Consider the following 25,568-nt stretch of genomic DNA (forward strand, 5'->3'; position numbering starts at 1 on the left):
AAAAATGCCTGTAGCTCATGTCGTTGATGCGCCGCACTCCGGGTCTCTAGCTGGGCTCGACAACGATAGACTAACCTCAGTTTGTAGCTGAAGAGGAGACAAGCAAGTTGATGAATGCTTTACCACCCTACCTTTTTAATTTGTAGCAAAAACATATAGCAAGCATCTTCCTCGCCTCCAGGATCTTTCCGGATGTCTCTGCAAGACTAGGCAAATCAGCCGGCTTGTTTTAAGTGAGGAATCTGTTGCGCTCTCGTGCCGTGGAGAGCGCGGTTGGAGAGGTAGCCTACCCCAGCCCGTGGAACTGCTTGATTAGCCTCCGACTACGAGCCGAGGACCACACTGTATACCAGCTCCCCGCTGATGATGGGAGGAATGTTCTCACTAGAAACCTCTTGAGACTGAGCAACACCAGACAGGAGAGGAGAGACGGAGACAGACCAGACGCTGACTCTGCGTGCCAGGTTAGGGCCTGGATTCTTGCCGGCGCCTGTGGATCTGGCCCAAAAATACAAACCTTCCCTGTTTGGGCATTTGTCTGGACAGGGACATCCTCACTGTACAAGCAGCTTGACGTTGTAGCAGCAATTTTGCAGACATTAGTATTTTGGGGTCTGACCCTAAGCAGCATCCCAAAGAGCCTCTCCAGGGGCCAATTTAGTGAACCAGAGACTAGGCAGTGGTCACTATGCAGGTTTCTTTCGCCTGCACTGAGCACAACCTGAAGAGCCGCAGTGAGGACCGACTATGTGGCCTTCGCACCGCGCCACCCCCTGGGGGAGGTGGTGGAGGGAGTAACCCAGGGGGTAATGGCAACTACAACACCCATGGCTCAGCCAAGCCCAGGGAGCAGTCGGGGTCCCGCCCGGTCCCCCAGGGCCATGCCCACATGAAGGAGGCCATAGGGCGCCACAGCAGTATGAAATACAGGTGAGCATAGGGGAGAGAGGGATACGGAGAGGGTTGCTGAATATTTGGGGTGGAGAGTGAAAGGGCACGCCAACAGAGGTGGTACAGACAGATTGGGTGGGTATCTGATTCAATGAGTGAATGAGAGTTTTCATGTTGTGTCTGAAGAGCGATGAAGTCTCATTGACCTCCACTTAAATGATGGATCATTATGATGAAGGACTCAGACACAGCACTCTCTCTGGAACATGACGGCAACTCAGGTTACCCCACTTTCACTTACCATGAAGGGCTTCTCAGACAGCCGGCTGCCAGGGGTAACTTCATTGCATTTCAATTAACACCTGAGTTGTAGTGGACGATGAACAACTATGTTAGGATTACATAATTTACGTGGCTGGGAGTTTTTGTTTTTAGTGTTTCTCATGTCTATTTTTACATGTGTGTGTGTAAGCTACTGTGTGAAATCACAACAGCCTCATCATATTTTGCTGGTTTCCTGAACATTTATTAGCATAGAATTCATCCAGCTGTGAGCGTTATAGTGGAAAGTAAGTACTATGTATTCATTTGATAGGATTAGCCTCATCAGATAAGAACAACAAGGGGACTGTTTCAATGTCACATATTGTGATATTGAAATACAACAGACAGATCTGTATTCCTTTTTAGCCTGTTCCAGAATAAAATGGAGCGTGATAGAAGTGAGTAGTCGTTAAACAGATTGACAGCTGCCTACGTCAGAGGAAAGAATCATTCCCGATCCACTGTCCCACCGTCTTATTCTGGATAGGCAATGAAAATGCCCCTTAGCTCAATCGTGACACCATTCTCTTCACTCAATTAGGTTTTCATTTAAGAGGCCATTTAAATAGGGAATGAGGCAGAAGAGGAAATGGGATGCCAGGACGTGGTGTTTTATGTCATTTGTGCATACTGCATATTGATATAATTGGATGGGGAATAACAACCTGATTAGTGGGTTTCTGTCATTGGGTTGGTTTTGAAATGAGCACGCAGCCCATAAGGCCATGGCATTGTGCCTAGTGCCTAGTGCCTAGTGCCCACAGTGTGCGTCTGTGTTATTTTCAAAGCTGCAGACATCCCTGGTCCTTATCAGACTCCCTCTGCCGGAGTACTCATCCCCAAATTCACCCTGCTGCCACCACTATCGCCTCCAGGGAACAGTGTCACTAAGCCCCATGTGCAACGATGACTATCAGAGAAAACGATTTTTTTTTTTTTTTTTTTTCTTTATTATTCGTCTGAAACATTCCTTTGACACACAATACACTAAAATCTTATGCACGAGAATCCGTTTGAAAATGAACTTAGAATAGGAAGTCCCTTTCCCTCGCTAACTACAATGGCCAGCGAAGACTATGCCAGTCTGGCCTAAAACAAGCTTAATCAGCATCAGTGTCACTGTCCCACCATCATAACATGACGTTACCGCACACAAATATCTGCTATGCTCATTTCAGTTCTCGTAAGGAAAACAGCAGATAGTGATGATAGTGATTGGAGTGAGCTCCCCTGTGTTGACTGTGTGAGCCTTCTCGTTCTGCATGTCGTCATCCACTCTGAGTGAAACAGCTGAGAAAGGGGAGTGGAGGTGGAGGTTGGAGAACTCACTTCCTCCCTCCTCTCTGCATGTTCCCTAATTGCATATTCTAAGTCATTAGCCAGATCATTCATCAGAGCTGAGAGGGACTCCTCTTTGGCAGGTCGCAAAATAACACTGACCACCACTCCCATTAACTCTGTTGGTCTGTCTGTCTGTCTGTCTCTGTCTGTCTGTCTTTTTCTTTCTCTCTATAATGTTGTCTCTCACCCCCTCTCTCACTCTTACTCTCACTCCTGTCTTCCTGTCTCCTCTCTAATTCTCTCTTCCTCTCTCTCCCTGTAATCTCTCTCCCCTTGCGCCACCATTCTACCCCTCCCGTGATCTGTCTCCCCTCTCTCTTTTTCCTCTCTTACACTCCCTTCCTCTCCTCTTCTTAGTCAACACTTGCGGTGCATTGCAGCATTCTCTGCACAGTAGCCGGGAGAATCTGTTATGTGTAGCCTATCGGTTAAGAGCATTGGGCCAGTAACCGAAAAGTCCCTGGTTCAAATCCCAAGCCAACTAGGTGAAAAATCGGTCGATGTTCCCTGGAGCAAGGCCCTTAACCCTAGTTGCTCCTGTAAGTCGCTCTGGATAAGAGCGTCTGCTAAATGACTCAAATGTACGTGTGTGTATGTTTAATATTGGTTTTCAAATATAATGTCAGTTACAAAAGACTATGCATGCCTTAGTATGTATGAGCATGTTTCTTTTGTGTTGTGTGATGCACTTTCATGCGTTAAAGCACTCCTTTGGGTGCTGCTTAAGTAATACGGTATGTACATGTATATTAGCATAGTATGTCTTTCCAGTTTGAGATGAAACTCCTCTGTCTAGTTGTATGTTCCAGTTGTGTGAGTGTGCTGATCTGAGATGGAGCAGATCCATCACTGATTGTTCATCAAAACAGCCATCTCGTATACAAGAGATTCCAGGATTAGAAGAGCCACTGATGGAAGAGTGACAGGAGAACAGGGTTATTGATGACGTTAAGGTTGTTAGTAGAAGTTGGTGGGAGTAGAGTAGAGTATGTGTGGTAGGAGGGCAGAGGGCGTGTGCCTGTGAGCATGTATGCTAGTGCCTGTGTGTGTGTGTTATTGTCATCGTTGGTGTGTATGTGCGCGTGCGTATGCGTGTGTGTGATGTGCCCCAGTGAACTGCATGCTCAGTGTGTGTCTGTATTGTGACAATTTGTCACAATGTACAATACTGTACAATACTACAGTCCTTACTATAAAATTATATAGTAAACTGTAGTATACTGTAGAATACTATACCACATACTGTAGTATCCCTCGATCATGTGTAGTACTTACTATATAATGTTGTAGTATACTGTAGAATACTATAGTAAATACTACAGTATTATCAGAAAGAAAGGCACTAGTACAGTTTAAGTCGGAAGTTTACATACACTTAGGTTGGAGTCATTAAAACTCGTTTTTCAACCACTCCACACATTTCTTGTTAACAAACTATAGTATTGGCAAGTCGGTTGGGACAAACAATAGTAAGCAAGTATGAACACCATGGGACCACGCAGACATCATACCGCTCAGGAAGGAGACGCGTTCTGTCTCCTAGAAATGAACATACCTTGGTGTGAAAAGTGCAAATCAATCCCAGAACAACAGCAAAGGACCTTGTGAAGATGCTGGAGAAAACGGGCACAAAAGTATCAATATCCACAGTAAAACGAGTCCTATATCGACATAACCTGAAAGGCCGCTCAGCAAGGAAGAAGCCACTGCTCCAAAACCGCCATAAAAAAGACAAAGATCGTACTTTTTGGAGAAATGGTCTGGTCTGATGAAACAAAAACAGAACTGTTTGGCCATAATGACCATTGTTAAGTTTAGAGGAAAAAGGGGAAGCACGGGGGAGGCAGCATCATGTTGTGGGGGTGCTTTGCTGCAGGAGGGACTGGGGCACTTCACAAAATAGATGGTATCATGAGGCAGGAAAATTATGTGGATATATTGAAGCAACATCTCAAGACATCAGTCAGGAAGTTTAAGCTTGGTCGCAAATGGGTCTTCCAAATGGACATTGACCCCAAGCATACTTCCAAAGTTGTGGCAAAATGGCTTAAGGACAACAAAGTCAATGTATTGGAGTGGCCATCACAAAGCCCTGACCTCAATCCCATAGAAAATTTGTGGGCAGAACTGAAAAAGCGTGTGCGAGCAAGGAGGCCTACAAACCTGACTCAGTTGCACCAGCTCTGTCAGGAGGAATGGGCCATTATTCAACCAATTTATTGTGGGAAGCTTGTGGAAGGCTACCCAAACGTTTGGACCAAGTTAAACAATTTAAAGGCAATGCTACCAAATACTAATTGAGTGTATGTAAACTTCTGACCCACTGGGAATGTGATGAAAGAAATAAAAGCTGAAATAAATCATTCTCTCTACTATTATTCTGACATTTCACATTCTTAAAATAAAGTGGTGATCCTAACTGACCTAAGACAGGGAATTTTTACTAGGATTAAATGTCAGGAATTGTGAAAAACTGAGTTTAAATGTATTTGGCTAAGGTGTATGTAAACCTACGACTTCAACTGTATATATTACAGTATACTATTGTCCACAAAAACACTACAGTATATACTACAGTATAGATTTCACTGTAGTGTTTTTGTGGACTTAAAGTATTTATACTACAGTTAAGTGTAAATACTACAGTATACTACAGTGTACTACAGTATGCACTGTAGTGTTTTTTTCAGACTTTAGTCTACAAAAACACTACAGAGAATACAACAATAAAGACAGCAAAAGCACAGTGAATACGATAGTATTTATTTATTATTATTAAACCTTTATTTAATCAGGAAGGGCTCATTGAGATGTAATCTCTTTTTCAAGAGCGTCCTGGCCAAGATAGGCAGCACCAAGTCATGACAAAAATTACAGACAAACAACATGAAAAACTACAAGTAATCTAGTAAAAACCATAGAATTCACAAGAGTATAACAAAATCAAAAACAATAAATTAAAAACATTGACAGGTCAGGGAATCAGTCTCAAGATCATTCATCAGTGATTTAAAAATACCAATCGGGACAAGTTCTTCCAGTTTAAAAGTATTTTGTAAGGCGTTCCAAGACAATGGCACAGAGTACATAAAAGCCCTTTTACCAAATTCAGTTCAGACATTTGGAACAGTTAGCAGGATAAAGTCCAGCGAACGAAGAGAGTACCCACCACATTTCTGAACAATAAAAATGCCCAAATAAAAAGGTAGTAAACCCAAAATGGCTTTGTAAATAAAAGTATACCAGTGACTGAGCCTACGAGTGACTAGAGAAGGCCAGCCAACCCTGGTATACAAAGTGCAGTGGTGCGTAAGGGTTTTGCAGTTTAAAATAAATCTCAAAGTGCCATGGTAAAGGGTGTCAATTGATCTCAAACACTGAGCGGAAGCATTCATATATAAAATATCCCCATAGTCTAGTAAAGGCATAAATGTAGCTGATACTAGCCTCCTTCTGGCTTCAAAAGAATAACAGGCCTTATTCCTAAAATAAAATCCCAATTTCAGCTTAAATTTTTTTGTAAGTTGTTGAATATGCAATTTAAAAGAGAGGCCGTCATCAATTAAAATTCCAAGATATTTATATGAGGTTACAGTCTCAATCTCAATGCCCTGACAGGTAATAATAGGTGAAAAGTTCAGAGGTCTATTTCTTGCTTTAGAAAACACCATTAGTTTAGTTTTGTCAGTATTGAGGATAAGCTTCAATTGACACAAGGTATGTTGAACAGTATAAAAAGCATTTTGCAAGTTCTGGAAAGCTTTTGTAAGAGACGAGGCACAACAGTAAATAACAGTATCATCAGCATAAAAATGAAGTTGCGCATTTTGGAAATTGTTGTCTAAAATATTTATATAAATAGTGAATAAGAGAGGACCAAGTACAGAGCCTTGGGGCACACCATTACAGACAGACAATTTAACAGACATGAGCCCATCAAATTGAGTGCACTGAGTTCTATCAGACAGATAGTTAGCAAACCATGCAACTGCATGCTCCGAAAGACCTACGCTCGACAATCTCTGCCTTAGTATAGCATGATCAACTGTATCAAAAGCCTTAGAGAGGTCAATAAAAAGTGAGACACAGTGCTGTTTTTTGTCAAGGGCTTCAGTGATATCATTTAGACCATAGTACTATAGTATTTATACCATAGTACCATAGTATTTTTTAATGTGGGAACCATCTGTACTGTATATCTCTCTCTTCTGCTTGTCTCAGGTGAAACCTAACTGTAGGCGTCAGCAAAGACTATAATGCTGACTTTACTGTAACAGACCAACCTGTGTGCTTCCGGTGTGCTTGTGTAATGATGTAAAGAATGTCCAGATCCCTAAAATCACCTAGCATGGCTCCGTGATTTATGGCAGGAGAGAAAATAGATGAGAACTTAGTGTAGGAACAGAAAGCATCTGTGCCTCTGTGTGTGTTCACTCTGTATGAGTGCAGACGTACATGACTGTTCAGTATGTAGATTTGTGTGCATCTGCTCATCAAGTGTGAATATTCATATGAGCACACAGACCAGCAACCAGCCAGCTCATATGTAAGTAGGCTATGTGAGTTTATGTTTGTGTACTGTGTTTCTTTTATATGTCTTCATATAGTCCCCCACAGACTGACAGACAGCAGCTCTGCAGATTGCAGCACTGCGGAGGGGGGGGGGGGGGGGGCAGTTGTCAAACATACTGACAGTGACAGTGACACTCTATCATAATCACCCAGAACCAAAAAGAAGTGTATGTTGCATATCTACCAGCAGCAGCTGTAATTCGTACATTCCCCTCTGTTTGTGTGTTTGTCTCTCTGATTGTCACAGGGCCAGATCCTAACTTGATTTCAACTCTTGAAGTGACATCGATGCATGATTTATGCTAAAGGTGTAACGGCTTTGATTGAGGTGTAATCTCTTCATCCGAAGAGGAGGAGCAGGGATTGAACCAAAATGCAGCGTTGTGTGATGACATATTATTTATTTAAACAAGACACAAAACGAACTATACTTGATTAACTACAAAACAACAAACGACGTAGACGCACCTGAACATAAGAACTTACGTATAACGAAGAACGCATGAAAACAGGAACAGACTACATAAACCGAACAAACGAACAAACAAACCGAAAACAGTCCCGTGTGGCGCAACGTACATAGACACAGACACAGGAGACAACCACCCACAAACAAACAATGTGACACCACCTACCTTAATATGATTCTCAATCAGAGGAGATGAAAACCACCTGCCTCTAATTGAGAACCATATTAGGTACCCATTAACCAACATAGAAACAGAAAACATAGACTGCCCACCCAAACTCACGTCCTGACCAACTAACACATACAAAAACTAACAGAAAACAGGTCAGGAACGTGACAAAAGGCTTAGCCTCCGTTTGTGTTCTCCAAAGAAATTAGGGGATATAATTAGGCAAGCATATTGAGCTATAGACATAAGCTACTACGCCCACATGAAAAAATACTGTAGTATACTACAGTATTTACTATAGCATTCTGCAGTAAACTGTAGTGTAGTACTATACTATACACTAGTATCCCTCAATCACGTGTAGTACTTCCTATAGCATTTTGTAGTAAACTATAGAATACTATACTACACACTGTAGTATCCCTCAATCATGTGTAGTACTTACTGTAGAATTCTGTAATAAACTGTAGCATACTATACCATACGCTGTGTACGACTTACTATAGACTTTTGTAGTAAACTGTAGAGATCCACGGAGGTACTGCAGGAGGTCCGCAAATATATATATATATATATATATATATATATATATATATATATATATATATATATATATATATATATATATATATACACAGTTGAAGTCGGAGGTTTACATACACTTAGGTTTGAGTCCTTAAAACCCGTTTTTCAACCACTCCACAAATGTCTTATTAACAAACTATAGTTTTGGCAAGTCAGTTAGGACATCTACTTTGTGCATGACACAAGTCATTTTTCCAACGATTGTTTACAGACAGATTATTTCACTTATAAATCACTGTATCACAATTCCAGTGGGTCAGAAGTTTACATACACTAAGTTGACTGTGCCTTTAACACCTTGGAAAATTCCAGAAAATTATATCATGGCTTTAGAAGCTTCTGATAGGCTAATTGACATAATTTTAGTCAATTGGAGGTGTACCTGTGGATGTATTTCAAGGCCTACCTTCGAACTCTTTTCCTCTTTGCTTAACATCATGGGAAAATCCAAAGAAATCTTCCAAGACCTCAGAAAAAAATTGTAGACCTCCACAAGTCTGGTTCATCCTTGGGAGATATTTCCAAATGCCTGAACGTACCACGTTCATCTGTACAAACAATAGTACGCAAGTATAAACACCATGGGATCACGCAGCCGTCATACCGCTCAGGAAGGAGACACGTTCTGTCTCCTAGAGATGAACGTACTTTGGTGCGAAAAGTGCAAATCAATCCCAGAACAACAGCAAAGGACCTTGTGAAGATGCTGGAGGAAACAGGTAAAAAAGTATCAATATCCACAGTAAAACGAGTCCTATATCGACATAACCTGATAGGCCGCTCATCAAGGAAGAAGCCACTGCTCCGAAACCGCCATAAAAAAGCCAGACTACGGTTTGCAACTGCACATGGGGACAAAGATCATACTTTTTGGAGAAATGTCCTCTGGTCTGATAAAACAGAAATAGAACTGTTTGGCCATAATGACCATCGTTATGTTTGGAGGAAAAAGGGGGAGGCTTGCAAGCCGAAGAACACCATCCCAACCGTGAAGCACGGGGGTGGCGGCATCATGTTGTGGGGGTGCTTTGCTGCAGGAGGGACTGGTGCACTTCACAAAATAGATGGCATCATGAGGCAGGATAATTATGTGGATATATTGAAGCAACATCTCAAGACATCAGTCAGGAAGTTAAAGCTTGGTCGCAAATGGGTCTTCCAAATGGACAATGACCCCAAGCATACTTCCAAAGTTGTGTCAAAATGGCTTAAGGACAACAAAGTCAAGGTATTGGAGTGGCCATCACAAAGCCCTGACCTCAATCCCATAGAAAATTGGTGGGCAGAGCTGAAAAAGTGTGTGCGAGCAAGGAGGCCTACAAACCTGACTCAGTTCCACCAGCTCTGTCAGGAGAAATGGGCCAAAATTCACCCAACTTATTGTGGGAAGCTTGTGGAAGGCTACCCGAAACGTTTGACCCAAGTTAAACAATTTAAAGGCAATGCTACCAAATACTAATTGAGTGTATGTAAACTTCTGACCCACTGGGAATGTGATGAAAGAAATAAAAGCTGAAATAATAAAAGCCACCCTTTGCCTTGATGACAGCTTTGCACACTCTTGGCATTCTCTCAACCAGCTTCATGAGAAATGCTTTTCCAACAGTCTTGAAGGAGTTCCCACATATGCTGAGCAATTGTTGGCTGCTTTTCCTTCACTCAGTGGTCAAAGTCATCCCAAACCATCTCAATTGGGTTGAGGTCAGGTGATTGTGGAGGCCAGGTCATCTAATGCAAAGACATAGCGATTGGAACCAAAAATCGCACATTTGGACTCATCAGACCAAAGGACAGATTCCCACCAGTTTAAAGTCCATTGCTTGTGTTTCTTGGCCTAAGCAGGTCTCTTCTTATTATTGGTGTCCTTTAGGACAACAAAGCACAACAAAGTCAAGTGTGTTTCTTTGCAGCAATTCGACCATGAACGCCTGATTCACGCAATCTCCTCTGAACAATTGATTTTGAGGTGTTTGTTACTTGAACTTTGGGAAGCATTTCTTTGGGCTGTGATATGAGGTGCAGTTAACTCTTACTTATTCTCTGCAGCAGAGGTAACTCTGGGTCTTCCTTTCCTGTGGCGGTCCTCATGAGAGCCAGTTTCCTCATAGCACTTGATGGTTTTTGCGACTGCACTTGAAGAAACTTTCAAAGTTTTTGAAATATTCTGGATTGACTGAACTTCATGTCTAAAAGTAATGATTGACTGTCATTTTCCTTTGCTTATTTGAGCTGTTCTTTCCATAATATGGACTTGGTCTTTTACCAAATAGGGCTATGTTCTGTATACTACCCCTACCTTGTCACAACACAACTGATTGGCTCAAACGCATTAAGAAGGAAATAAATTCCACAAATGAGCTTTTAACAAGGCACACCTGTTAATTGAAATGCATTCCAGGTGAGTACCTCATGAAGCTGGTTGAGAGAATGCCAAGAGTGTACAAAGATGTCAAGGCAAAGGGTGGCTACTTTGAAGAATCTCAAATATAAAATATATTTTGATTTGTTTAACACATTTTTGGTTACTACATGATTTTATGTGTTATTTCATAGTTTTGATGTCTTCACTATTATTCTACAATGTCGAAAATAGTACAAATAAAGACATTCTGTTGAATGAGTAGGTGTGTCCAAACTTTTGACTCTTACTGTATATATTAAAAGTTGATTTTTTATTGAATTTTTCTATATTTTTATGTGCTAGTAACAACATAATAAACAAATTTTGTATTGACATACCTACAGTAGAAAAGAGGAGAATATGTTATTTTTAATAACGTCAACTTTTCATTTGTTAACTCCTAATATTGAGCAAATTACACTCATTGTAGCCAATTACACTCACTGGAGTATGTGACGTAGGCTTTGAAAAAGCATCCGTGAATAGGCTACCGGTGGGGCAATTGCATCTGACTGCTAGTAAACTTTCTTGACATGGACTTAATTTTTTGCCAACACATGGCTGACCTTTGTTTAACCAGCAAAACAGCTGCTCATTGAGAAAATGTGTTTGGAGTTCACACTTCCTCTTCCAGTTATAATGTCAGGAGGTCAAAATAATGAAACACTATCTACCAAATCTATTCACTTTAAAATGTTGATTACTTCTCTTCGCCATTATCATTCACCTGATGATAAGACAAGACGTGGGGGAAAAAAGTTTTGTTAGAGTATGATGGGTGTCCCTGGGTCGCCAGTATTCCTGGTAAGGATTCCCTGGGCAACAAAAGGTTGAAGACCCCTGCTGTAGAATACTATACTACACACTGTAGTATCCCTCGATCATGTGTAGTACTTACTATAGAATTATGTAGTAAACTGAAGTAAACTGTAGTATACTGTAGAATACAGGTTATTGAAAATGTGCTCCTTTATAATTTTTCCAGTAGGTTTCCTCAAGGAGAAAGTCCACACTTCTATGTCAAAGATAATAACACAAAAAGAAAATACTACAGTACATACTAGAGTATACTACAGGCCACAAAAACACTACAGTACATACTACAGTATACTACAGGCCGCAAAAACACTACAGTACATACTACAGTGTACTACAGGCCACAAAAACACTACAGTAAATACTACAGTATACTACAGGCCACAAAAACACTACAGTAAATACTACAGTATAGTTTTTATAATAATATCTGTAAAAAAACACTATTATAAATGCTACAGTATACTACAGTAAAATCCGCAAAAAAGAACAGCTATAGTAAATAATACAGCAATGTCCGCTAAAACACTACACTACAAAAACACTATAGTAATACTACAGTATTCTATAGTAAACTATAGTATTTTTTTATGTGGGTGGGAGTGGTGAAAACATGGGCGTTAAGGAAAGGCGTGCGATTTTTTTGTTGTTGTAGTTATCAGCTAAAGTATCATATCTATGTTGATATGGTCAGTATGCTGTGATTTGAATCCCTGTCGGTATTGAACGTGAGAGTTAGTGTGTTTTGCCCAGAGGCTAGTTTGTGGGGGATAAAGAATGACTCATGCAATTTATTATAAAGTGCTCCATCCTCCCTCTCCCTTCACATACAGGATCATGCACAATTTTTTGAGTACATGTGACTGACACAGAAACACACAAAACACTGTGTTGTATTTACGCACACAATGGCACACAAATGCACACATATGCATACGTCTAAAAATAGCTGCCTGGGCAAATAATAAAAGAGCAGGGAAAATAAAGCAGTGCCCGTCTGCCAGGATCTTAACGCTCTGACAGTCTGTCTCTTTCCATCAGGCTATTTGTGGCGAACGCAGGCAGGCAGACAGGCAGAGGGGCGAGGCGCTGGAGATAAAAAGATGGCGAGCAGCAATGAGTTCCGCTGCAGTTCTGCTGCCTATCCAGCTGGCTTATTAGAGTGTAGGAGAGCATGCGTGGAGCAGAGGAGGAGGGCGAGGATGAAACACACAGAATTTCCAGTGGCACACACTTGCATGACCAGAACTCACTGCAGCTCTCTGATCCCACTTCGATCCTGCCCTTCAACAGTCAGCTGTCTGGATAATCAGATGTGGCAGGCCCAGCACTGTGCTCTAGAACCATATAAACCATTTCAATCAGCCCCATGTTATTACTTATATGCAGAGTATATACAGCTTCATCTGGCGTAGGGGTGAAACAACCCAGTGCCCTCCCATTGTTATAGCCTATGCACTATATTACACTGAACTGTTGATGTGAGAAGGGTAAAGGTCAACTGTTCAACATTGGCCGTCTGGGCACTCAGGCAATGGCGATCATTTTATCACTGCCAGAAATACACTCACTTATCCAGATTTCCAAGCAGATAATAAATGTATTGGCTTTACCCAAAGTTATTTAGAATTAGTATCTGGAGATTGTGTTGAAAAATCTAGTGGAGAGGTGTAGGCATTGACACTTGTAATTTAGGAAACTAAACTACATTCTGTGAATGTACCTACTGTGCTGGGGGCACTAGAAGTGCTAATGTAGGTAGCTTTTGAGGTGACGGTATACAGTACATCTTTTTCATGTCCCTAACAAATGTTCATACCTCTTATTTTCTCTTCACGACCCCTGTCTTTCTCTGTCTCAGGAACCTGGGGAAGTCTGGTCTGCGTGTGTCCTGCTTGGGGCTGGGTTAGTACAAAACAAATGGACCAGAACAATATGCATTATAGACTCCCTGAGCAATGTAACAGAACTGATTCTCTCTGTCTCTCTCCGTATGTCTGTCTCTGTCTGTCTGACGGTAGGCACCTGGGTGACATTTGGATCGCAGATCTCTGACGAGGTGAGTTTTGTATTATGTAACAATGATTTGGGACACCATGTTTAACCCAGTCTGAGGGTGCAACTGTTAGTCTCTCTCTGTCTCACTTTCTCTCTCTCTCTCTCTCTCTCTCTCTCTCTCTCTCTCTCTCTCTCTCTCTCTCTCTCTCTCAATTTAATTCAAAGGGCTTTATTGACATGGGAAACATATGTTTACTTTGCCAAAGCAAGTGAAATAGACAGGAAATAAACAAGGTAAATAAACAATCGAAAATTAACGGTAAACATTACACTCACAATTTCTTTTAAAGAATATAGACATTTCAAATGTTATATTATTAGCTATGTACGAAAGTGAAAATAAATAAACGGATAGATATAGGTTGTATTTACAATGGTGTTTGTGCTCCACTGGTTGCTCTTGTAATGACAGATCGCAGGTCTTGCTGCTGTGGTGGCACACTATGGTATTTCACCTAATAGATATGGGAGTTTATCAAATTCTTTGTAATCTGAGGGAAATATGTGTCTCTGGTATGGTCATACAGTTGGCATGGGGTTAGGAAGTGCAGCTTGGTTTCCACCTGTCTTCTCTTGAGAGCCACGTCTGCCAATTGCGGCTTCTCTCAATAGCAAGGCGATGCTCACTGAGTCTGTACATAGTCAAGGATTTTCTTAATTTTGGGTCAGTCACAGTGGTCAGGTATTCTGCTACTCTGTACTCTCTGTTTAAGGCCAAATAACATTCCAGTTTACTCTGTTTTTTTGTTGATTCTTTCCAATGTGTCAAGTAATGATCTTTTTGTTTTGTCATGATTTGGTTGAGTCTAATTGTGTTGCTGTCCTGGGGCTCTGTTTATGTTTGCGAGCAGAGTACCCGTACTAGCTGGCAGAGGGGACTCTTCTCCAGGTTCACCTCTCTATAGGTGAGGGCTTTGTTATGGAAGCTTTGAGAATCATTTATTTTTTGATAATTAGCGGGAATCGTCCTAATTCTGCGCTGCATGCATTGTTTGGTGTTTTACGTTGTACACTGAGGATATTTTTGCAGAATTCTGCATGTAGAGTCTCAATTTGGTGTTTGTCCCATTTTGTGAATTCTTGGTTGGTGAGCGGACCCCAGACCTCACAACCATAAAGGGCAATGGGTTCTATATCTGATTCAAATATTTTAAGTCAGATCCTAATTGGGATGTCAAATTTTATGTTCCTTTTGATGGCGTAGAAGGCCCTTCTTGCCTTGTCTCTCAGATCATTCACAGCTTTGTGGAAGTTACATTTGGTGCTGATGTTTAGGCAGAGGTAGGTATAGTTTTTTGTGTGCTCTAGGGCAGCAGTGTCTAGGTGGAATTTGTATTTATGGTCTTACTGAGATTATCTGTCAGGGCCCAAATTTGACAGAATCTGTGCAGAAGATGTAGGTGCTGCTGTAGGCCCTCCTTGGTTGGGGACAGAAGCACCAGATCTTCTGCAAACAGTAAACATTGACTTCAGAGTCTAGTAGGGTGAGGCCGGGTGCTGTTGACTGTTCTAGTGCGCTCGCCAATTCATTGATATATATGTTGAAGAGGGTGGGGCTCAAGCTGCATCCCTGTCTCACCCTGAGGAAAGAAATCAATGTGTGTTTTTGGCCAATTTTAACCGCACACTGTTGTTTGTGTACATGGATTTCATAATGTCGTATGTTTTCCCCCCAACACCGCTTTCCTTCAATTTATTTTAAAAAATCAACAAAGCATGTTTTGGTTTGTTTGTTTGTCAATTAGGGTGTGCAGGGTGAATACGTGGTCTGTCATATGGTAACTTGGTAAAAAGCCAATTTGACATTTGGTCAGGACATTGTTTTCATTGAGGAAATGTAGTAGTCTGCTGTTAATAATAATGCAGAACATTTTCCAAAGGTTGCTATTGATGAATATACCACGGTAGTTATTGGGCTCGAATTTGTCTCCACTTTTGTGGATTGGGGTGATCAGTCCTTGGTTCCAAGTATTGGGTAAGATGCCAGAGCTGAGGAGGATGTTAGAGAGTTTAAGTATAGCCAATTTAAATTTATGTTCTGTATATTTTATCATTTCATTTAGGATACCATCAACACCACAGACCTTTTTGGGTTGAAGGGTTTGTATTTTGTATTGTAGTTCATTCAGTTGAATTGTAGAATCCATTGGGTTCTGGTCGTCTTTAATAAATGACTTTTTACAGATTTTTTTATTGAAAATGTATATGTTTTTGCTGTTTGTTCTTTGTTATAGAGCCAAAAAGATTGGAGAAGAGGTTTATCCATACATCTCTATTTTGAGTAGACAGCTCTTCATGTTTTTGTTTGTTTAGTGTGTTCCAATTTTCCCAGAAGTGGTTAGATTCTATGGATTCTTCAATTACATTGAGCTGATTTCTGACGTGCTGTTCTTGTATTTATGTACTGCTTTAGTGTTTCAACATGGTGAAACCGTAGGCTCAGGGTTTCTGGGTCTCTGTGTTTTTGGTTGGATAGGTTCCTCAATTCCTTTCTTAGGTTTTTGCATTCTTCATCAAACCATTTGCCATTGCTGTTAATTTTCTTAGATTGTCTGGTTGAAATGTTTAGATTTGATAGGGAAGCTGAGAGGTCCAATGGATTGTTTAGGCTTTGTACTGGCAAGTTTACACCTTCACTATTGCAGTGAAACATTTTGTCCAGGAAGATGTCAAAAAGAGATTGAATTTGTTGTTGGCTAATTGTTTTCTGGTAGGTTTCCACACTACTTTCCTTCCATCTATAGCATCTCTTAATATTATGCAGTTTATTCGGCTTTGATGTCTCATGATTGAGTATTGCTCTGTTCAAGTAGACTGTGATTTTGCTGTGATCTGAGAGACTCTGGGTTGAGGTCGGTAGTAGTCTACAGTACTGCTACCAAGAGATGAGCTGTAGGTGTACTTACTGTAGGAGTCCCCTAGAAAGCCTAGCATTGTCTATGTACAGACCCAGCGTGTGACAGAGCTGCAGGAGTTATGACCTGTTTTTTTATTGGTTGTTTTGTCGTAGCTGTGTATAGCGCGGCATATTGGGTAGGAAATGTTGTCACCTCAAGGTAGGTGTTTGTCCCCCTATGTGCTGAGGGTGTCAGGTTCTTGTCCAGTTCTGGCGTTTAGGTCGTCAAAGACTAGTACATGTCCCTGGGTCTGGAACAGTGGCGCTCGGTGCTGTTTAAGAATAGGGAAGACGATTTTTACTTTTCATGAGCATAGCCTTATTTCTATTACAGTATATTGGATGACTCTCATTCATATTCCATTCACCCAGTTCACTGTAACAGCGATAGGTTTAGGCTACAACATGATTCAAACATTTTCTCTATAGCCATCATGAGGTTGCTACAACCTAGCCTATGAATGAAAGTTTACCACGTAGGTGCACACAGGTCGAGAGAAAATGTTGAGGTGACAGACAGTGATACATTCAGAGTGTAATCATTAGTCCAACAGTTGCAAATGACAGTTTCTATTGGACAAATTAATGTATGTTTATCCCTGTTTCTTTCAGTTTGCTTACGTTTAAAAAAACGTTGTTCTACAGAATCGGCGGAATAAATACACACCTGATCATGTGTAAACACGATGCACTTTCATAGCAGCCACGTTGTATTCCTTCTCGCATCTATGCGCTCTCCTCCTCTCACCTTTTCCCTTCGCTTGTGGACTTCAATGCACAACACAACAGCTGTATGTAACCAGGGAAAAAAACTTTCCAAGCCAAACCATATCATAACCACTACACACAGCCTACATCGTTGTCACCATATTAGCTAAAGTAACGTCAGAGTCAACATAGCTAATAGAACTAATGCGTTAGTAAACCCGTTACAATCATGCAGTAACGTTACAGTGTACAGTTAGTAATTTAGCACTTACACCGGCGTGCCCCCGGGACAATAAATTAGTTCAACCAAAAGCTTACCTTGACTTGGAAGAGTTTCAGTGTTGTGTTGGATAGTCATAGCCAGCTAGCTAACATATAATTTTTATGAAACTCACTGAGGAGGATGGTCCTCCCCTTCCTCCTCTGAGGAGCCTCCCCTGGTCTGGAAATTATTGATCTGCCCCTTTATGATGGAGAAACTGTCTTCATTAAAGTATGGAGATTCTAGTGGGGGGATATAGGTAGCACACAGGGGAACATTTTTTTTCTGTGGAGATAATTTTCTTATACATTTCTAGTCAGATGTCAAATGTTCCTGTTTTTATTAATTCAATCGAGTGGGTTAGGCCTGCTCTATAAGAAATGAGCATACCCCCTGAGACACTTCCTTGTTTCACACCTGGTAGTTTGGTGGCTGGGACTACCAGATCTCTGTAGCCTAGAGGGAAACCAGTGGGTCCGTCTCCTCTACACCATGTTTCTTGTATGATAACAATGTCTGTTTTTCACAATTTCTTTCGTGAAGTCTGGTAAAGTGTGTGTCTCTCCCTCTCTCTCTCTCTCATTCTCAGTCCCAGTCTCTATCTCTCAGTCTCTGTCTCTCTGTCTGTCCCTAATTTTCTCCGTCTCAGTCTCTCTCTCTCTCTCTTTGTCCCCTCAGATGGCTGAGAACCTGATGACCATTGCCTATGAGGCCGGGGTGAACCTCTTTGACACAGCAGAGGTGTATGCCTCCGGCAGGTCAGCTTTGTACACCGTCCTCCACTGCTCTCTTCTGTTCCTTCTCTTTGTCTCTATACACTCTGCCTGCCTCTGTCTGTCACTCCCTCTGTTTCTGTCCATCGTTCAGTCTCCCCACTGTTTATTCCCGTTTGTTCATATTGTCATTCCATCACGTCTCCTCCTCTCCACAGGGCTGAAATCACCCTAGGGAACATCATCAAGAAGAAAGGATGGAGGTGATATTAATCATATTTCTAATGTGACTCATCTGCATATGAGTAGCTGTCTGTCTAGTTATATTACATCATAAATATTTCTCTGTGAACTTTGCTTTTCACATTTCATAAGAACAGACAGACGTTGTTTTTTTTAACATAGATTGTTTAACCGACGGATCTTTTTAGCTTCTCTGTGGTTGACATCGTATTACTGTGTGGTGAAAGGATACGTTCTGTTTCATTCTTGTGCTCTCTAACCTCTCCTCCCATTTCACTGGCAGGCGTTCTAGTTATGTTGTGACAACCAAGATCTACTGGGGAGGGCAGTAAGTATCCTTGGGGGGAAATGCCAGATATAACCGTCATTATTTCTCCATTGTTCTGGCAAAGTGACTCTGTATTGTTGCTATTTATCCCCTGACTATACTGGAACTCGATCACTCTACAGGGCGGAGACAGAAAGGGGACTATCCAGAAAGCACATCATTGAAGGTACAATCAAATTAAGGATACAGTGGCAATGACGATGACGATGACGACGATGATGAGAATGACAATAAGGGCGATGATGACGATGATGCCCATTACATTGCAGGTTTGAGAGGATCCCTGTCCAGACTCCAGTTAGATTATGTGGACATGGTCTTTGCTAACCGTAATGATGTCAACAGCCCTATGGAAGGTCAGTCACAGTCACACCAGTCCTACTACTCCATTGTCATGTGTTCATTGCTCTGCCCCCAACCCTTTATGGTGTGTAATATGCACTCGAAAAAGTGTCTTGAGGTTTGCATTCTAAGCATGTAATATCTGTGTTGTTACAGTATGTTTATTACCATGTCATTTGCAGAGATAGTCCGGGCCATGACCTTTGTAATAAATCAGGGCATGGCAATGTACTGGGGCACCTCTCGCTGGAGTCCCATGGAGATCATGGTGAGTCCCCTGTTATCTCTCCCTGTTATCTAATACATTTCAGTCAACACCTGCTCCTGTTAGTCAATGACGCAAGGCCATTGGTGCTCTGTGGTGATGGTGTTACTCTGTTTCCCTGCCACCAGGAGGCGTACTCAGTGGCGCGTCAGTTTAATCTGATCCCGCCAGTATGTGAGCAGGCTGAGTATCACTACTTCAAGAGGGACAAGGTGGAGGTGCAGCTCCCTGAGCTCTACCACAAGATAGGTCAGTCGTCCACAGTCCAGCGAACAGCACCAGATGTCCTCACAATGCTGCTTGCAGAGAACTCTTAAAACATTGTCATTTCTCTCTCTCTCTCTCTCTCTCTCTCTCTCTCTCTCTCTCTCTCGCTCTCTCTTTCTCTCTCTCTCTCTCTTTCTCTCTCTTTCTCTCTCTTTCTTTCTCTCTCTCTTTCTCTCTCTCTCTCCCTCTCTTGTCTAGGTGTAGGGGCAATGACCTGGTCTCCCCTTGCGTGTGGACTGATCACAGGGAAGTACAGTGAGGGTGTACCAGACATCTCCAGGGCTAACATAAAAGTGAGTTCTCCAGACAAAATACAATTCATTCATTAGTGAATATTCTCCTGTGTTTTCTACTTGATTGGAATGATTTAGTTTCTATCCCACTTTTGTCCATTAGGCCTATAACTGTGGATGACACAATTAAATATTTCTGTGTTTGTTCTGTCTAATATTGGTGCAGGGTTACCAGTGGCTGAAGGAGCGGGTCAACAGTGAGGAGGGACGCAAGCAGCTGGCCAAGATCAAAGAGCTCCACCTAATGGCCGACAGACTAGGCTGCACCGGCGCACAGCTAGCCATCGGTATGGACGACGCGTGTGTGTGTCTGTACATGCGTCTGTTTTTTGTCCATCTCTGTTATCTAATGTCTCTGTCTGACACTCTAACATACTGTTTCGAATTGAAACACAGACTTAAATAGAAAGCGTCAATCTGCCACATCAACTCAGCCTCCATCTCTGATCCCTCTCAGTGTTCTCTCAGTGTTCTCTCAGTGTTCTCTCCTTGTTCTCTCAGTGTTCTCTCAGTGTTCTCTCAGTGTTCTCTCCTTGTTCTCTCAGTGTTCTCTCAGTGTTCTCTCAGTGTTCTCTCCTTGTTCTCTCCTTGTTCTCTCAGTGTTCTCTCAGTGTTCTCTCAGTGTTCTCTCAGTGTTCTCTCCTTGTTCTCTCAGTGTTCTCTCAGTGTTCTCTCCTTGTTCTCTGTCCTCCTGTAGCCTGGTGTCTGCGCAGTGAGGGAGTGAGCTCAGTGCTGCTCGGTGTCTCCAATACTGACCAGCTGATGGAAAACCTGGGTGCCCTTAGGGTAACAACCCTCCCCTCAACATCATACCACTCTGATTTTACACTTTTCACTGAACACTCAATCAGAGCTCTTCAAACTAATAACATTGTCATAAGCATGAAATGTAACAAATAATTATATAATACAAAAAGTCTGTATTTTTAGGCATCCTTAATGTCACTTAAGATTCCATTTTAGATTAAGCAAACAAGCAAGCAATCACCAAACGATTTTGGGCTAGTCCTAAACTGACATTCCATGTTATGCCTGCAGCTTATTTCACAGATGACTCCTCAGACTGTGGCTGAGATTGACTCACTCTTGGGAAACAAGCCCCACTCCAAGAAAGAGTCGCGAGCATGAAGAGGAACCGATGGAGTAAAGGACAGAGTCAGAGAAAGATGACGAAAAGGTGATGACGTCGAGGAACATCGCTCTTTCACCCTCCAGTATAATCAACAACCTGCATGTCCTCAGCAACATTGTGCTTCCAGTATTTGCGCATATCCATTCGGCGCATTGCATTGTATCATGTATGAAAAAAAAATCTATATTTTAATGTGCAAAAACAATGACTAGATCAGATATATTACAGATCCCTCACTGACTGATAATGTCCACAAACAGAAGGTGAGGCAGGTAGCCTAGCGGTTAAGAGTGTTGGGCCAGTAACCGAAAGGTCGCTGGTTTGAATCCCTGAACCGACTAGGTGAAAAACCGTTCGATATGCCCTTGAGCAAGGCACTTAACCCTGTAAGTCACTCTGGATAAAAGTCTCTGCTAAATGACGTAAATGGGAGGCCAAATCATGGAGCGTTTGGTTTCTTCCAGAAAGACCAATGAGGGTAAAGTTGGAGATAGGAGGTAGTTAAATGGAGGCGCTCAGTATCGTCAAGCAAACTGCACTCTACTTTATCAACAATGAGATGAGAACTTTTTGATGCCATGAAGCAACTTGAGACACAGCTCTGCACTCTCCCACTGACTGTGTGACCGGTGCTGTCATAGCGACACTCTTTCTCCACAGTTAGTGAGTCGCTATGACGTTTAATACCCAGCAGAGAGCCAAAGGTTAGCAGCACATAGGTGTCTGGCTTGTCATCTCCGTATGTGACTGGCCCGTCACTCTGTGTCCTTTAACAGCAGTGTCTTCCTAGGTGTCTTCTCTGTGTGTAAACTGTGTGCATGTCCCTTTAAGAGAGACCAGCCCAAGCAGGGTGTAAATATGGCATGGCTTTTGTGGTTTGTGTAGATTTGCAGTGCCCCTCTAAGCAGTCGTTTTGCACTAGCAGGTGGGACGGGCTGATCCAGGCTCTGCACTGGCGGGCACATCTTGGAGCTTTACTTTAATTACTCTCTGCAAGCCCGCTGACAGGGTCTGTGTCTGTGTGACGTGTGTATTGTCCTCCACGTCAAAACAATTTCTGCGTCAATAACAATGACAACTAAGGCTTTTCCTGCTTGTTTGGAAGAGCCTATTTACTCATCCACTAAAGACTGTGGAGAGTGGACCCCCTAATGAAAGGTACTGTAGGTCATTCTTCCTCAGCCTTAGACAGTGGGTACAACCCACTGTGGTAAACTAGCAGTCTTTCAATGTGTTTTTGTTGCTTTGTTTTAACATTTTAAATGAGGCCACATAACATGCAAATCATGACCTTTACATGAAGAATTCTTCTGTCTTCAAAGTGCAACGTTCGCCCCATAATGTCCCGTGTGTTCTATCTCACTGGGAATGAGTCAGACAGAGAGGGGTAGCAGAGTGAACTCAAGTGTGTCTGAATTGAGAAATGATTGGCACCCTTGATAAAGATGAGTATAGAAGACTGTATAAAATAATAAGACAAATACTGAGCTATATAGTACGCAAAGAAATGGGGAAATTATATAATTTTATACAAATACAATTTCTCAGAAAATAGATTTTGTTTAACAAGTAATCATTTTGTTAAAAAGATGGGGGTCAAAATTATTGTAATCTCTGTTTTCAATACTCCGGCACCCTCCCCTTCCGAGGATAACAGCATTGAGCCTTTTTCTAAAATGTTTTATGACATTGGAGAACACAGGATCTTAGACCATTCCTCCATAAATAATCTTTCCAGATCCTGATATTCTTTGTCTGCGTTTATGGACTGCCCTCTTCAATTCAAACCACACGTTTTCAATGGGGTTCGACTCCAGAGACTGAGATGGCTATAAACTGTATGGCCATCTCAGTCTCTGGACGTGAACCTCATTGCATTGCAAAATGTTGATTTTGTGGTCAATTAACCATTTCTTTGTTTATTTTGATGTGCGCTTGGGGTTATTGTCTCGCTGGAAGATCCACTTGTGGTCAAGTTTCAACCACCTGGCAGAGGCAACCAGGTTTTTGGCTAAAATATCCTGGTACTAATTAAAGTTCATGATGCCGTTGACCTTGACAAGGGCCCCAGGACCAGTGGAAGCAAAATAGCCCCATAACATCAAAGATCCACCACCATATTTTACAGTAGGTATGAGGTACTTTTCACATCTGCATCTTTCTTTCAACACCACACCCACCACTGGTATGTGTGGCCGAAGAGCTCTATTTTCATGTCATCTGACCACAGCGCCGGTTCCAATCCAATTGCCAATGTTGTTAAGCATACTCCAGGCATTTACATTTGTTGGATGACGTGAAAATAGAGGTATTTGGCCACGAGAGTATTGAAAACAGGGATGCCCCTATCTTTTTCATGTTTGTTTTTTTACTTGATAGACAATCTCCTTCTCTGACCAATTGTATTAGTATAAAATTAAGATAGTACATGTAGTTCAGTATTTGTATTATTAGTTTTATAGTCTTTTTTGCTCATCTTAATCAAGGATGCCAATAATTCTGGAGGTGACTGTAAATAATAATTTGGAGTTTGATTAAATGCAATGTGCTTTTTTGCACTTCTCTGGGGATGAGATTTAGACAGCGTTGTGTTGGGAGCAGATTATATTGGGTGTTTCATTGGGCAACCTGAACCCAGCTGCTTAGCCTATTTCTGTAGTTCATTGTAGTTTTTCCTTCCCAATTGTTATTATTCTTTCCCAATTGTATTATAAGTTTCAGTCAATTTTCGTCTCTATTTAACTTCTGTTAATTACATGTAGATATTACTCCTAGTACCAGGACGTACTCCTGCTATGTGAACCTCTCATGTAAACCCTTGGTTTGTGGTCAGGCTCAGGAAACGCTCCAGGGCACTAGTGTATTTGGAATGAGAGAGATTTGTCCCACACTTGTTATGCCCCTGTCATTACTGATGAGTGTTCTCTGTGCTTTTTGATACTGGTTTGTTTGTGTTCTAATCACTGGTGTATGTAAATACTAGAATATGGAATATTGGAATATGAAAAATGTTGGATTCTGAAGTGAGCAAACGACAGATCTAACCAGATTGACATGTTGTTTTGTTCTGTGTTTATGTATTTTATTAACAGGCTCTAAGTTGAACTGAAAAGCATCCACCTAATGTACATAAATGCCTAGATCGCTCCTTAAGACTAACTTTGCCTGCATAACTTATATTTTACTGTCTTGAAACAAAAAACGGAAAAAAGAGAAAGAAGCCTTGAATGTATTACTGTATGCTTGCCCTTAAAATATCAGAAGAAAATTATACCTCATATGTCTTTTGGTGGTCATGCAACCAGATCTACTGGCAGCTTGGCAGGACCACACACACACACACACACACACACAAACACAGTAGTTATCATGGTCTGCCTGCCTTTTGGCAAAGCTGAAAATCAAGTAAAGATTTTGCATTGATTTAAAATCATATCAAGCTTCTGTATATCCATGTTCCCCCAAGAACCATTAAATGGCTAAAAAAGTGTTTGGTAATATTGCGCAGTATTTCAATGGCATGCTACGAGCAGGTTAGAGAAAATCTTCCAGTGGTTTTCTATTGAATGCATCTCTTACATGCATTATTTGATGTGAATTACTTGCTCATCTCACACAGTCACACATTAAGGGTTCTGCTCATCCTTTATTGTGTGAGCAGAGAAAAAAATACAAGATGTCAGCATTTAGCTGACAACCTTGAGTGAATCATTACCGTGGCAACAATGGACAGGGATATTTTGGAGATGACCAGACATTCATCATTGCCACCTCGTGCCAGTGTGATTTAGATGGACTGGTCACCACTAACACTCATCACCACCTCTATGCCCCTGTACATTGTCAAGACCACAGTACATTATCCAGGCGCCTGTCACCCCTTTGTTCTATGCCTTCCTTCTTTTTCTATCTCCTTTCCCTCTTTGCAAGTCTCAGTTAATTCAGCCTGTGGTTTCTGTTGAAACCTGGAGGCAAAAGCTGAGCCATCCACAAAGTCAAAATCGTCTATATCGTAAAAAAAAAATCATGAAAACAAAAGTGTGCTTTTTGGTCTTAATTCAATGTTAGGGTTAGGTATATGGTTAGCAGTGTGATTAGGGTTATGTTTAACATCAGATTTGTGGCTAGGCAAGCTAGTGACCACTCTGCAGAGCTGCCTCCAGGACAAGATTCATCCCAATAAATGCCAACCTCCCAATCCACATACTTAAAGAGTAGTAGTTTTTTTGTTCAAATGTAAAAAGCCACACCTTCATGGACCCACACCCTTTCCCAAAGCATTTACAGGCTCTCCTCGACCTTATGGAATTGATTGTTTTCCACAGGACGCAGACACAATGTGAGTGACTAACGGCCAGCAATAGTACAGATGCGGCCTGGTGAATCTGCCTGCTCTCTCACTGCACGTCACATCACCTCTACTTCCCCATCTTCCCCCTTCAGTCTGTTCTCTGTCACCAGTCTGTCAACCCTACTCCCGTCTGCTGACTCTC

The 25,568-nt window shown here is 41.6% G+C and overlaps 1 protein-coding gene across 1 annotated transcript; it reads left to right on the plus strand.

Moving 5' to 3' along the window:
* The first annotated feature begins 688 nt into the window (after positions 1-688).
* LOC120056611 (voltage-gated potassium channel subunit beta-3-like) lies at positions 689-21,071 on the plus strand. The gene is made up of 14 exons (XM_039004810.1): positions 689-930; positions 13,430-13,473; positions 13,590-13,627; positions 18,171-18,250; positions 18,424-18,468; positions 18,732-18,776; positions 18,899-18,942; positions 19,046-19,132; positions 19,301-19,386; positions 19,512-19,632; positions 19,849-19,943; positions 20,110-20,230; positions 20,641-20,729; positions 20,982-21,071. Exons 1-14 carry the CDS (start codon positions 689-691, stop codon positions 21,069-21,071), a joined length of 1,227 nt encoding a protein of 408 aa, XP_038860738.1.
* The last annotated feature ends 4,497 nt before the right edge of the window (positions 21,072-25,568 follow it).

This window comes from Salvelinus namaycush, chromosome 12 (genome assembly GCF_016432855.1).
Source record: "Salvelinus namaycush isolate Seneca chromosome 12, SaNama_1.0, whole genome shotgun sequence".
In the NCBI taxonomy this organism is placed as follows: domain Eukaryota; kingdom Metazoa; phylum Chordata; class Actinopteri; order Salmoniformes; family Salmonidae; genus Salvelinus; species Salvelinus namaycush.